Source organism: Peromyscus californicus, unplaced genomic scaffold (assembly GCF_007827085.1).
Source record: "Peromyscus californicus insignis strain IS unplaced genomic scaffold, ASM782708v3 Scaffold_20__1_contigs__length_68692818, whole genome shotgun sequence".
Lineage (NCBI taxonomy): Eukaryota > Metazoa > Chordata > Mammalia > Rodentia > Cricetidae > Peromyscus > Peromyscus californicus.
In genome coordinates, this window is record NW_026294503.1 from 15,052,717 (window position 1) to 15,069,002 (window position 16,286).

Below are 16,286 nucleotides of genomic sequence, written 5' to 3' on the forward strand. Positions count from 1 at the left end.
AACTCCTGATCCTCTATCTCTACCTCCTAAATGCTTGGATGATGGATATATGTTGTCATGCCTAGCTGTATTTAATTCTTACTCTTAAATTTTATCATCTTCATTGTATTAATAATGTACCTTTAGTGTTGCATTACATACCATCCTTTAAGACCTTAACATAAAAATGTCAAGAGGAAATAAATTTATATGGGACCAAAAACTTCCATTGAGCTTCTGAATTTCTCAGCCTAGGTTGCCATTGCCAAGTGAATACAATGTGCATTACTTGTATTTTTTTCTTTGTGTGTGCCTTTTTGATGCTGTGAGATCTGGCATCTTTTCCTCATCTTTTGAGAATACTTTAAAAAAAAATGTTGCAGCCTTTTAAGTTTTGGAAGGCTGCATCCCTCTCTGCCTTATGCTTTTTATTTCTAAAATGGTGATGGCACTGTCTCCTTTTTTTTTTTTTGAGAAGTAAATGAGACAAAGTATATGCAGTTGTTAACATAATGCCTGGCACATAGTGAATGTTAAAAATAATAGTGACAATGTTGTAGTAATCATGGATTCCCTCCCACATAACTCCATTTTCAGTTCCTTCATATTTATTAACAGCACAAGATTGTTCTATTCATACACACTTGAACATCATTTTTAATCCTTTCTTACTGCACCCTCCTTCTATATGTAGCTAATCCTGAAATATATTTTCTCTTTATAGTACCTAGTACATATGCCCCTCTCTATTCTGACATCTTCCTCCGCATATCTGAGAAGAATCCCCTGGGTGTGGCGACTAAAAGAAGGCTCCTTGAGAGAACTAAAAACTCTTGACAATTGATACACTTAAAAAAAATTCCAATATGTCATCATTAAAAGTAACCATAGGCACATGAACAAACAACAGAAATGGCAAAGGTGAATTCACAAATAAAGTTTTGGTAAAGTTTAGAAAGATTATGCATAGATTGTGGTGAACACCTATAACACCCATAACCGATGAATTAGGGAGACAGAAATAGGGGACCACTGTATATTTGAGAGCCTATCCTGGTGGAAATAAGGAGTTTCAGGCTAGTCACGAGCACAAAGCTAGACCCTGTCTCAAAAATGAAAAGAGTACAATGAAGGAATCTTGTATAATTTTATGAGAATTTTGCTTTGAAGATATGTAGTGGGTGTGGGAGCTGGGACAGAGGAGGAAGGGTGTAGTGTGGGAAGAACAATTTTTCATAGTTAGCAGTCAGATTTTTAAAAGAGGGAAAGGAACAAGTAAACCAGATGGCAAAGAGGCAGTCAGAAGGTGGGAAGACTGTGCAACAATATAGAAACTAAAAAAAGAAGTGACATTGTATAATAACATTCAGACCTTGTCTTCAATGAAATCATAGTTATTTTGATGCTCTCTTAAAACACAGGGACTGACATTTGAGTTGGAGAAGTAGCTTTTCATTCTATATGCATGAACTGTAAGTCCTGGCTATTGATGAATATGCCTGATCCTAGTGGCATGAGTCAGGCAAACACTGATATTTATGTCTAAAATAATTGTGATGTCTAAAGTACACACGTTTCAATGTTTAAATATTATGGTATGTGTACTCTGAGCTAACAGCATGGCTTATAATCATGTGTTGCTTTACACCATGAAAGGCTCATTGGATTCCCAAAACAAATGTAATAAACATATTTTAATACATTTGATCTCACATCTGAAAAAGATAATGTGTTCTAGTATGGATACTTTAGATTGAGTCCATTTTGTTTTCTAGATACTAAAGACTTCACTTGTCCTTCAAAGTGTTTTTTTTTAAACTGTATATACTCCTGAGATAGTATTATCAAGAGTCAGGTCATTTATAGCTGTATCTATTCTCCATTAGTACTGCAAACAAATAATTGGTAATACCAGCAATTTCATTTCAATCATAGTTTGATAAAGGTGAATAAGAAAGTGCCCCCTTCCATTTGTATGGGAATATTTTATTTGAATAAATTTTTTGGAATTGTAGTGAGGACAAAGGTCTCATACTACATACACACACACACACACACACATGCACACACACACTCACACATTCACACATGGGAGGGGGTGAGAAACACACACATATAGAGAGAGAATGAGGAAATATCTGTGTTAACTGGTAATATATAAATTGAAAGCAATCATTATTTGGTTTTAGTTTAAGGTCCATAAACGTGAACTTCATGCTCAATGCTAACCCCCACTACCATGGGCATGTAAAGTGACAAGTTATACAAGTGAAGTTGGAATCACACTTATCAACCTTTCACTGCCACACAGGAAAATTAACGAAGTATTTGTGAAGACCAAAGACAATTTTCAATGCTTGATACTGCATGCTTTCTGATTCAGTTGTGATATTTATGCTTGTTAGGTTGGAAACTCTTTAGATTAGAAACACAGTGGTTTAAAGCTTCTCTAAAAGTGTTAAAAACACTAAGTAAATGATTCCTTAAAAATATACATCAACATTATACCTTTAATGTTGACCTAGTAAAACAAAGGTAAGTATGACAATATCTTCAGGGAATATTTTATTATAAAATTTCTTTACCTTTACATACAGGCCTGTGGTCACTCCAAGCAGCAAAAACTTCAGCTATCCGTTGACAAGTGATGCTTTTTGCTCCCTGTAGGACATAGTCTTCATCACAGGAGAACTGCACGGTGGATCCAAGGCTACAATTGAATTTAGATTAAGAAATGTTTTTAGAAAACCAGAGTGCAATAAACAAGCTCTATATCTATGGACTCCATTCAGTAGGCCAAATGTGTATCAGGAGGCACAAATATTTAATGGAAAATGTGAAAATGCAACTTGTATAATTATGCACTAAAAGTAAAAAGAAGATGAATCCTCAATAAATATGTTCAGTGACAAGAATTATAGAAATTTAAGGCCAGCATCAAATTCAGTTATTATTAACTAAGTTACTACTCTAAGTGGGTGGTAAATGTGAATAATTCCTTGACATTCTAAATTGAATTCTGGATCTTGGCTTCTTACAATCCATTATACTTCTTTATGGAGAATTGACATGTGTAGGTGTTTATATACACCTTTGAAGATCTACCTGTGTTTGTAAATACATTAAAAATAGACTTTTGAAACATAAATTGTCCATGTTTATTGGTAAATTAAATCTGTTCATTCCATTTCATGCCAACATAGTCACAGAAGCCTGTAATTCCTAGATTCTGGAGCTTGTAGCAGGAGAATTTCATGTCTAAGATCAGTCTGGACTATAGAACATGTCTCTGTCTCAAGAAAAATAACTCAGAAAATACATACCATTCAATATTGAATGCACTGAAATTTGATTTTCTTTCAATTAAAATAAGCCAGTTAATTCATATATTTTAAGTCTCATATATTTCAAAGGGTAATGTATGTTGTCTGAAATGAAATTTGATACTACATTTTTTTTATTCTTAAAATCTACAAGCAATAACAGAACAATAAAAAATGAGCATCAAAATGAAAAAAAAAAACCAAAACATAATAAAACAAAACTATGCCTCTGAACTTTACTTAAGGGGGGAATGAGTAATATCTAGAACATATAAAGAACTACAATTAAGTGATAAAAGTGAAAATTCCAATTAATAAATGGATGAGTAAAAAGAAGAGACCATTTTCAAAAAACAGAAACAGATAACAAATAAATATTTTTAAGACTTCCACAGCCTTAGTCATCGAAGAATTCTAAATATGGATTGCTCTCAGATTCTATTTCACTTAGGGAGAATAACTGTCACTAAGAAAACAAGTGTTTACCTTAGTGGAAAGAAAACCTCTATTCACTGCAGATGGTAGTGTAAACCAGAGTATCAAAAATTATGAAATCCATTATGAAAATCACTATGAAGTTCTCTCAAAAGACCAAAAATGGAATTAGCACATGACCCAGATACCCAATCAGACTGACTACACAAATGATGTCTATCTTACTTACAGACACAGTTACATATCTATTTATTGGTATACTACTCACAATAGCAAGAAACTAGTATCAACAAGGATGAATTAAAAATGTTGTACTTATATATGACACAATTTTATTCAGAGTTTATGGAAAACTGAAATTTGCTGGGCAATGGGTGTGACTAAACAATACAAAGTTTTGTTTGTCATCTGGAAAATTATATGTGTATATGTGGAAGAAAGTTTGGTTATAGGCCGCAAAATTAGAAATTTTCCATGAACATACTTAAAAAAAACTATACTCAACCAAATTAGAAAATCTAAAATAAACGAATAATTTTTTCAATAGGTATCACTTAACAAAAGTTAAGTCACAATCAGATAAACAATTTAAATAAACCTATAAACACTAGTGAAATAAAAGTCTCCCAACCAAAAGAAGTCCAAGGCCAGATGGTTTCAGCACAGAATTCTACCAGACTTTCAAAGAAGAGTTAACATAAATACTCCTATTTTACGATATAGAACCAGAAGGAACATTACCCAATGCATTTTATGAAGCCATAGTAAGCTCGATACCCAAACCATAATAAAGAAAGAGAATTGCAGACCATTTTCCTTTATGAAAATAAATGCAAAATTATACAATAAAATACTCGCAGATAGAATCCGAGAATACATAAAAAATGATCTACCATGATCAAGTAAGCTTCATCCCAGAGATGCAGGGATGGTTCAATATATGAAAATCTGTCAGTGTAATTCACCATCTAAAAAAAGTGAAAGTAAAGAATCACATGATCATCTCATTAGATGCAGAAAAACACTTTAACAAGTCCAAGACCCTTCATAACAAAAGTCCAAGACAGATTAGCAATACGAGAGACATAACTACACATAATACAGGCAATTTATAGAAAGTATACATAGCCAATATCAAATAAAATGGAGAGAAATTCAAAGCAATTCTACTAAAATCAGGAAAAAGACAAGGTAGTCTACACTCTCCTTATCTAGTCAATATACTACTAAAAATTTTAGCCATGGAAATTTGATAACTGAAGGAGATCAAGGGAATACAAATTGGAAAGGAAGAAGTCAAAGTATCATTATGTGCAGATGACATGATAGTATACGTAGGTGACCCTAGAAGATTCTGTCAGGGAACTCCTACAGCTGATAAAGCCTTTCAGCAAAATGAATGGATACAAGATCAACAAAAGCAAGTAAGTAATCATCATATCTATAAATGACAAATGGACTAAGGAAGAAATAAGTGAATTAAAACTTTTCACAATAGCCTCAAATACTGTATCTTAGTGTAACTCTAACCAAGCAAGACCAAGACTTGAATAATAAAATCTTCAAGCCATTTAAGAAAGAAATTGAAGAGAATATCAGAGATGGAAAGATCTTCCATTCTCATGGATAGGTAGGATCAACACAGTAAAAATGGCTATCCTACCAAAAGCTATCTTCAGATTCAATTCAATCCACATCACAATTCTAACACAATTCTTTAGAGATCTTAATAGGATGCTTCTCAGCTTCATATAGAAAAATAAAAACAAAAAACCCAAGATAGCTCAAATAATCCTGAACAAAAAATAGCTACTGGAGTTACTACCATTCCTGAATTTGAGATGTACTACAGAGCTATAATATTATATAATAATATTTTAATAAAACATAGTATTGGCATAAAACAGATTGATCAATGGGATTGAATTGAAGACTCAGACATAAATCCACACACATATGAACACCTGATTTTTTTTATATAGAAGTCAGTAATACACACTGGATAAAAGACAGTATCTTCAACAAATGGTTCTGATCAAACTCGATGGCTTGAATGAGAAGAATGGTAATAGAACCATACCTATTATCCTGTAAAAATTCAAGTCCAAGTGTATCAAAGACTTCAACATAAAATTAGATACACTGAAGCTGATAGAAGAAAAGTGACACATAGCCTTGAACACACTGGCACAGAAGAAAACTTACTGAGCAGGACACTGATATCAGAAGCACTGAGATAAACAATTAATAAGTGGGACTTCATTAAACTGAAAATGGGGAACATATATAAAAGGAGAATTCTCAATAGAGGAATCACAAATGGCTTAGAAACACTTAATGAAATGTTCAACATCCTTAGACATCAGTGAGTTGCAAATGAAAACTATTTTGAGATTCTATCTTATACCTATCATAATGGCTAAAATCAATAACAAAAATGAAAGTTCATGCCAGTGAGGATGTAGAGCAAGGGGATCACTCAGCCTTTGCTGATGAGAGTGGAAACTTGTACTGCTACCATGGAACTCAATATAGAGGCTCCTCAGATAGTTGAGAATCAATCTACCTCAATACCTAACTATGTCACTCTTGGGTATATACTAGAGAAAGCTGTATCCTACCACAAGGGCACTTGCTCAATCATTTTCATTGTGGCTTCAGTTATAATAGCTAAAAACTGGAAACAACCTAGATGTCCCTCAAGAAAAGAAAAGATAAAGAAACTATGGTACATTTACACAGTGGACTATTACTCAGCTGTTAAAAAAATGATACCATGGAATTTGCAATCAAATGAATGGAACTAGAAAAAAAAGTCATTATGAGTCAGGTAACCCAGACACAGAAAGATCAATATAGTTTATATTTACTAAAATGGAATAGTAGCTGTGAAGTAAATGATAACCCAGGTACAATCCACAGACTCAGAGATATTGGGTAACAAGGAGGGCTTTAGGAGGGATGCAACAATCTCCCTGGGAGGGGGAAATAATATATTTAACAGGCAAAATGGGGATGGGTGAGGATGGGACTGGGGACTGGGTTAGGGGAAGATATGGTGGAGGGAGAGAGTATGGGGAGAGATGCTGAGAATTGGAGGGACATTTTAGTGGTGCTGTGGAAACTTAGTACAGTGGAAACTTCCTGGAATCTATTAAGGTTATCCTAATGAGGAATCCTAGTAATGGGTATTATTGATTCTCACCTGGCCATCTCTTATAGTCAAGTGAGGCTTCCCATAGAGGTACTAGGTTGCATTCATTTCAGTTGTTGGACAAGGGGGTTGCATGCAAATAGACAAACAATCCAGGATTACAGTAGGACCCCACTGCATGAATAACACCTACATTGAATATGAAGTTGAACTGGTTCCTACATGGAGCCCTCATTCTTATGTTCTAGTCTCTTTGGTGTAGAGAAGGTACTCTGCAGGCTAAGAAATGTGGACACCAACCCAGCCGTAAGCCTTTTACCTATAATCTGTTCTGCCCACTAAATAGGCCAGGGAAATGGGGCACATAACTTGTGGGAGTAGTCAACAAATGTCTGATTTGACTCAAAGCCCATTCTATGAGAAAGAATCCATACCTTACAGTGTTTGGGCAACCAAAACCAGAGAGAGAATAGATAGCCTACAGACCTAGGTAAAACCAAGACTACTGGTATAAAAAATGATTCTTAATGATATTTGGCTATACTCATAGATCAGTGTCTTTACCAGTCATCATCAGAGAGTCTTCCTTTGGCAGCACATGGGGAAAAATACAGAGACTCACAGCCAGAAAAGTTTTGGAGAGAGAGTCTAAATTGTAGGTCTCCATCAAATCCCTCACCCCAGAGCTCAGGAAATAACACCAGAGGCAGGAAGAGTGTAAAAGTGTAAGAGGCAGAGAGGATGGAGAACACCAAGAGAACAAGGCCTGCTAAATCAACTGAGCAAGGCACATGTGAGCCCACAGGGACTAAAGCAGCAAGCACTGGGCTTACATGAGTCCATACCATGTCATCTTTGTATATATTCTAGCTATTAGGTTAGTATTTTTAATGCAACTACTGACTGTTAGAATGAGTGGGTCTCTGACTCTGGTGCCTGTTCTTGGGACCCTTTTCTTCTTGTTGGGTTGCCATGTCTAACTTTATTTGGTAGGTTTTGCTTCATCTTATTATATTTTATTTTGTCATGTTGGTTTTTTGCTCTTAGAAGCCTATTCTTTTCTAGTGAGAGAAAGAAGGGGAATTGATCAAGAGGAGATGGGATGTTGGAAGGAACTGGGAGGAATAGATGGAGGGGAAACTATAATCAAGATATGCTGTAAAGAAAAGAATTTATTTTTAGTATAAAGAAAATGTTGTCAATGAGAAGGGAAAGGAGCAAGGATAGTGTATCACATTTTCATGAAAGCATATCATGAAAGCAGAAGTGAGGAGACCCATGGTGGAATGTGGAAAGAGAGGGTATGCAGGGAGAAATGGGAGGACAGGAAGAGGAGGGTCACCAAAATTTATATCTGATGATGCCTGTTTGAAACCCAATGGTTTATATGCTAATTTATAAATGAAAAATGAAAAAAAAAACAAATAAATAAAACAAAAAATTTATTCTTCTTACTAAATAGCTCTCCCATAATACATTGCCCAAACTGTTTCCTTTCCTTTTTCACTCCTCTCTAGTACCCATAAAGGGTAACTACATACACCATGCTGTTTCTCCTGTTTTTTCCTTGTTCTCTCTGCACAAAGGACCTTAGTTCTACCCGTTACTCAGCCTGTGGCTTAATGAATTCTTTTCAGCTTCCTGAGCTTATCTTGAAGGTGGTTATGCTTACAATATGGTCACATATATTTTGGTAACAATGAAGAGAGCATATCAAGATAAAACTATAGAAAAGGAGGCCAAGAAGAAAATATTTCAGTCGAGGATGGGGGTGTGCAAACTGTTTACTGAAGGTCAAATATGTTCTACTATTTCCTTTTGTAAAACTTTATGGTTAAAATTGAACTTTAGGATTTCAAATGCTAAAGGTAATCATAAATTTGTGTTTTAAAATATAAAATATATTATTCTGATTTCAATTCCACAAATAAAATTTTAGAGAAGTCCAGAGACATTAACATGCTGTCCTATTTAGAATGGTAGGGTTTAGTATATGCAAGACAAAATCCCCAGCCAAAAAGTATTCAGATATTTAGTAACTTGTCCTTTTACGAAGTACTCATGCTTATGATCTAGGCAAAAGATAATAAAATCTGAAGTAAACTGAGTCATAACAAAGGATACAGAATTATTTGAGCATAAATGCCTCATATATATATATATATATATATATATATGTATGTATGTATGTATGTATACACACACATGTAAAGCAGAACTGACTGATTTTTTTTCATGAAATGCACAGCTACCTAATTCTAAAAGATTTTTAAAGTCCTCTTAGAACTATTAGTGACATTAAGCTATGTCTTGACATATGCTTTGAATAATCCTGTTTTTTTTTTTTATGCAATGGTAAGTTCTCTGTGTTTTCTTTTCCTTCACCTGAAAGGACATAATATTCTCTAGTTGTTAAGATAAAAGAAAAAGCATGGGATCATTTCAATTTTCCCTTCTTCAGTTGATAGAAGGGATCTTCATTGAATATGGGGTATTTTTAGTGCTGTGAAGCATGCGGGCTTTGCAGATGCTTACACCTGGCTGATTAGCATGTGCATTAACTCACATAGCTACTTGAACCCATTCTTTCTCTTGCGTTTTTCACCTCCACTTAGTTTAAGGAAATCCTATTGATGACATTTTCACTATACTGGATCCAACTTTCTGTCACCTGCACTGTCAGAGCCTGATCTAAGCCAACATAATGTCTCATGAGAATCATTGAGATGGTACATTTCACTTTAACTTTCCTATCTTTATTCTTGATTACTCAAAAATACCCTTAAACTAATTACAGTTTAAAAAGAATTAGCTTAAATTGAGCATATACCTACTTCAAATCTTTTAGTTTCCACTTCATTCAGAATAAAGTATGTCCTATGGTATTTCCCCAAGTGACGTGAACCAGGTTAAATTTCAGAGTTAATTTCCTACCCCTTCTCCCTCTATTTATCTTGAACAACCCTACTCCTTGCTTTAGCATTGACACACTAAGCACAGTCTTGCTACATGGTTTTTTAGAGTAAGCAAAACTAAGTTCTGAGTTGTTCTGAATTCTTCTCATACATCAGCTGACTCATGGGACTCTTCTTGATGATTATTAAAAGACAACTCAAGTTATTTTTTTTTTACACTGTCTGGTACGTTGTATACTTATTCACCAGGTTGCTTTTTCTTTTGTCTCAATAGAAAAAACCCAGTTATGTATATGAATTTAAAGAGAGACAGGCAGAGGGGAGGAAAGACAAGAGCCAGAAGGCACACACACACACACACACACACACACACACACACACACACACACTCATACACATACTGAATAGTATTACTTATTTCAGACTTGTTTACTCACATTCACCTAACAGAGACTAAAAACATTCAGTTTAATCTGGATGCCTATAAATAGATGACACTTTCCCAGGTCAGGATATTCTCTTGGGAATATTAAAGTTCTATAATCCTCAGGCACCAACCTTCCATCATTTGACACATTTTCTGTTTTCAAGAAAGAGCAAGAGGAATAATATGATCAGGATGTAGCAAATGACGCAAAAACCTGTATAAAATTAAGCCAGGAAAGCTGTTAGGGATTGAATGAGATGAATTCCAAGTCTAAAGGATGCTTGCAGGTCTTTTGAGCTTCATTCTAGAAGTCATGGGTTTTCAATGAGTGCCTAATGAATGACACTATTTGGTGTTTTAAAGTGATTCTATTGGCTGTGAGTGAATAACACAATTTTAGAGCACAAGTTCAAAGCAAGAAGCTATTACAAGTGTCTCAGCTCTGGAGGAGATAGGTTTGTAACATATACAAGATGGAAGACAATAGAAACTAGTCGGGATAAAACTTTGAGATAAGGAATAGTTTGCAGGAGTTGTTTAATTACTGCATCTTATTAACTTAATTTTTAGAGCTTGCAACATTTGTCACAGGTGAGTGCATTTAATTTTAACCATGTTCTCTTTGGTAAAATGGATAAATGGTATTGTTGCTGAAAATTTTCCTGGTCCCACACAGCTCTCATGGCCTCATGGTCCCACAGTCGCTCAGACCCAAATGAACACACAGAGGCTTATACTAATTACTAACTGTATGGCCTACTGGCTCAGGCTTCTCACTAGCTAGATCTTACACCTTAAATTAGCCCCTAACTATTTATATGTTGCCATATTTTCCATGGCTTTACCTGTGTGCCATTACATGCTGCTCCCTGGATGGCAGGCTGGTGTTTTTCCCCGCTCTTCCCCCACACCCCATGCCGCCTTCTTCCTGTCTCTCTCTTTGAATTTCCCACCTGCCTCTAAGCTGCCTTGCCATAGGCCAAACGGCTTTATTTATCAACCAATCAGAGCAACACATATTCACAGCATACAGAAAGATATTCCCCTAGCCCCATAGTGGGTCTATGTTTCTATTCAAGCAGCATGTAGACCAGAAACCTTTTTTTTTTTTTTTTTTTAATGTATTAGCAAAAGCAACAGTGTAATGTGTGGCTTGGAGACATCTCATTATCACCATACTGCAGGTCAAGCGCACACACCAGGAACCTGCCATATAGTAGCTCAAGCATGCAGGATGCGGCTAACTTGAGAGAGACAACTAGGAAGCTGTTTTAGCTTTGTTTTAGAATCTTCTTTTTTTAAACTTTCTCAGGTTTTAGGTGGAAATTCTTGCCCCACGTTCCAGCGCCATTTGTAGCTGGGGCTATCTCCAGTCCCACCTGGGCCAGCAGCCACTAAGACTCAAATAAACACACAGAAGCTTATATTATTTAGACTGTTTGGCCTAATGGCTCAGGCTCTTGCTATCTAGTTCTTATATCTTACATTAACCCATTTTTATTAATCTATAAGTTGCCACATAGCTTACTGGTATCTTAACATGTTGCTTCTCATCACAGCGGCTGGCAGTGTCTCTCTGCCTCAGCCTTCCACTTCCCAGAATTCTCCTCCCCCTTTGTCCCACCTATACTTCCTGCCTGGCTATTGTCCAGTCAGTGTTTTATTTATCAATCAATCATCCACAGCACCCCCATCACTTCCTTTTTTCTGTATAAACAAAAGGAAGGTTTTAATTTTAAACTCTTAAAATAACATATAACAAAACAGTTATCAAGCAAGAAATACAGTTACAATATCTAGTCTATTTGTATTTTGTAAAATTAAAGAAAAATTAACATTATAAGATAGTTTTCTGTTGGTAATACAAGACAGGATAGAAAGTGAATTAGGTACATTTTCAACTCACCAAAATAGGATAGATAATGGAATATTTTCTCTGAATTTGTCAATGCAAATGGATTAGACACTGTTGATGTACTTACTGCTTGTATATATTGTATCTAGCTATTGTACTTATTGTGTATAGTTTTTCTTATATTAGTTATAACTTTTTTATTTTTAATAGAAAAAAGGGGAAATGTGGTGATATTTTATTTGTGCTGAAATGTGGTGTTATTTTATTTGTATGTTAATAAATAAAGCTTGCCTGGAGATCAAGGGGGAAAAGCCAGCCATTTTCCTGCTAAGGGATTAAGGGTATGTGTTGCGTGACAAGAAGTCACGCAACACATACCCTTAATCCCTTAGCAGGCAGGATCTCTGTTTGGTCAAGGCCACACTAGGGAAGAGAGCCAAGCTTGGTGACACATGCCTTTAATCCCAGTACCAACCATAGAGGCCTGGAGGTCTGTACAGAGAGACAGACAGTGACAAGGAAGTAAGGTAGCTGGGCTAAGATAATCAATGAGAGGGCAGAACAGCAAGGCAATAAAGGCATGGGTAGATAAGAAGTAACTTTGGAAGCTGCAGAGTTGATGAGGTAGGGTTGGCTGGTGGCTCCCTCTGATCTCTCTAAGGCTTTAACCCAAATTTCTGGCTCTGTGTTTTTTATTTTAATAAGACCATTTAGAAATTCATCTACATGGCATCATATTTAACCTTAGGTGATTCACCGTTGTTGTTGGGTTTTTTTTTTGTGTGTGTGTGTGTGTGTGTGTGTGTGTGTGTGAAAGTATTATAAATTAATTATTCATATTATCTGGATATAGGCAACTGCTAAATATAAACATCTGCCTCCTTTGCTAGCAAGTCAACAACACTCTTTGAAGTGTGTATAATTTTCCTCCCTGTGATAAAAACAATTTTCTTTCTCTCTTCCCACAATAATGCATTCGCAGTAGTTTACATGTTTAAAGAAGAGGGGCAGTAGTTAGCCCTTCAGATCACAGAGTCAGATTTGCTAACCCCTAACTTATCTTCTGTACAAGTGAGAAGAGACGTCTTTTATTGAGCACACATCTCTAAAACATTTCAGGCACTTAATATTTCTTTTAGGTGAAAATCAGACTACAATAATCTGGCAGCTGTTGATTTGGAAGTCATCTGAGGATCTCTGTTGTAGTCTCTTTGGAACTTTACATTTCATTTTCATAAAAGTCTGTTAGTGTAATTTAGTCTCTCTATTTATTGGGCTCAATCTCTAAAACTATTGCTGCCCTGTATATATTCCAGACTCCTACTTTGTATTTCTGATGCTCTCATAATATGTGCTGGCCCAGACATCACACTTTCTTATTTTCTTTTGTCATTATTAAGACTTGTTTTCTAATTTCTGTTACACTTAATCATTGAAGGTTTCCCCCAGTTGTTCAATGTAGAATCAAATGGTTCATTCTCTGTATTTAAAGCAAGCCAGTGAGACGTGTTTGATGTTAGAGGACACAAGTTCATTTCCCAGTACCCATGTTTGGTAACCTACACCTACCTATAACTTGAGCTCTGTGCTATCCAACACCATTTTTATATTTCTTGAGCACCAACATGCATGTCCCATAAATTCACAGAATTATACTGCATATATATGTATATATATATATATATATATATATATATGAATAAAATAAATCTTGAGATTGAAAGGAAACCTATAACTATGGAAGTTTAATAATGCATGTAAAAGCAGATATTTATAGGAAAATATTTAGTTTCAGTGAAGTGGCAAAGAGTTGATCATATGTATCCACCATAATTACTCCGTCAACACTGAAGAGTTATTTATCCTATTTGTCTAGTACTTTCTATTTTAGTAGGATACTTAATATGGTGCCACATTCCAACACAAATGTTTAAGCACATTATTAAGACTCTAATCATCAGGCAGATGATACAAAATGGCACTGTTTGGTAACAAGTGTGGATCTTCACTATAATTATGTTGGCCCATCTTTAAATGTCATCATCTTTAAAAAAAAAACTTAATTTTTCAAAAGTGTCTTGTTACATAAAGGCTTAAAAACTGTCAGTGGAATGAGAGATTTTTTTAAATATATAAATTTTGAATCGTTTACTTTGACTGACATAGTGAACCTATTATTTTGTTTATAATCAAATACGATATGAACAAATGGGAAGACAGGAAAGGACAGTTGCTGGGAACTGACAGAAAGGGGATCCTTGAAGAACAAGCAAGCTTATCAGCAATCCATTTTGGATGGATTGATATTTAAGATTTTTTTCCAGATACTGGTTTTATGGTTTCATGATTTCCTGACATATACAGAATTCAACATTAACACAGATGTCTAGTTTTCAAAATTAAAACTTAAGAGTAGAAATTAACCAGGCATAAGTGCTGATGCAAAACCTAAAGCTTATGTAAAACATTTCTGTAGTGAAATGATTAAAGTGCTAAACGCAGAGGGGAAAAACGTTGCCAACTAAACCTGATTATGACAGATTAATGCTTTTGAATAAAATCAAATAATTAATTTATTTAAACTAGCATTTTCAAAAATGAGTAATTGTACATTAGAGAACTTAAGCTTATTCTTTCCCTTCACCCTAAATGAAGTTTAGGGTATTTTGAATATGATTATTGTGTGTTCTAAGAATCTAGAAAGTGATTTGAAAATAAAAAACAACTAAATTATAAAGTATTATATCTTATATTCCTGTAACTTTTAATAACCCTGGAGCAAAGGGTGTTATGACCTGCTAAGGCATTTCCAAAACTCTATAGAAAATGTTCATACTTCGCTGTTGTCTCCTTTGGCGGACCCCACAATGCACTAGGAAATGCACTGGTCACAACTTTCTTTTGTCCTATGACTACACCTGAATGATCACCCCTGAAAACATGCATACAAGTAACATTATTTAAGCAACACACACACACACACACACACACACACACACACACACACACACACACATGTGCAATAATATTTTATGAGGCCATGAAATTGCAGGAAAGTAAGGAGTAAAGTATGGTAGTATTTGAGGAGATGAAAAAAGGCAATAAATCTTGTTTACACACAAACAAACACACACACAGACACCAGCACACATATGCTTATATGAACTGTCTCACACACACACATATATATGTCTCTCTCACACACACATACATACACACGTACACACACACACACACACACACACACACACACACACACACACACATGACCATTCATGTCATCACTTTTATGGTGAAACACATTATTTGAAATAAGCCCATCAGTACTTCCTGGACTATTCTCTCATATTTGACTTAACATAAACCACATCATGTTTTACTTGAACTAAGAGCTTTATTTTTAATAGCACTCCAAATTCAATTGATACTTATTGTTAGATGTTTTAAATTACTCTAAATTTTTTTTTACCAAAACCTTTGCTGAAATGAGAGGAAAAAAAACAGTAAAGAAGTCATAATCTTTAAAAATATTTAGTGTTGTAGGAGGGAATGGTGGGAATATGTTGAGGAGGGGAGGCTGGGGCGTTAGGAGGAGGGAAAAAGGGGATCTGTGATTGGTGGGTAAAATGAATAAAATTTTTTTAAATAAAAAATAAAGCAAAATATTTAATGTTCACTTTATCACTGTTTTGAATATAATGTCATTATTCCCTTAGGTTATGTCAACAAAACCAACATTGTAATTGATGAGGATGTTTCAGTTCATTATTCAAACACCTTTGTGCTTGTCTTATTTACTGGTTTCTGCACTGTAACTGTAGGGAGTTACAAGCGCAAACTTCACTGATTGGGAACTGTAAGACCCCATCTCTGGACTGGGCAAACCAGGTCCCTAGCCCCTAGGCACTAGGGGCACATCCTGTGTCCCTCCCCTAAGCCATTGGAACCCTCAGAGACTGGCCAGCTGCTGCTTCCCCAGCCTCCTTGCCAAGAAAATAGGCTCCTGTGACACCAGCGAAAACCTGAGACATAAGCACACCCTGCACCGATTGGGAGCAGCACAGATTGGACCAAGAGTCTGGATTAGACCAAGAGCTCCCATTAGACCAAGTATATCAACTGGGCCAAAAGAGGCTCCCTCAGACCCAGACAGCACCTGCACAGAGTGGAGAAAGAGATGGGTAGACACAAGTGCAAA

The 16,286-nt window shown here is 35.4% G+C and overlaps 1 protein-coding gene across 7 annotated transcripts in view; it reads right to left on the reverse strand.

Annotated features, from left to right (window-relative positions):
• The window catches only part of Csmd3 (CUB and Sushi multiple domains 3), a 1,145,339-nt gene that overhangs the window by 637,991 nt on the left and 491,062 nt on the right, over positions 1 to 16,286 (reverse strand). For all 7 annotated transcript variants that reach the window (XM_052747788.1, XM_052747786.1, XM_052747792.1 and 4 more), the window contains one exon: positions 2,565 to 2,689. In XM_052747788.1, the coding sequence (XP_052603748.1) occupies positions 2,565 to 2,689 (125 nt within the window). The remainder of the gene's footprint in view (positions 1 to 2,564; positions 2,690 to 16,286) is intronic.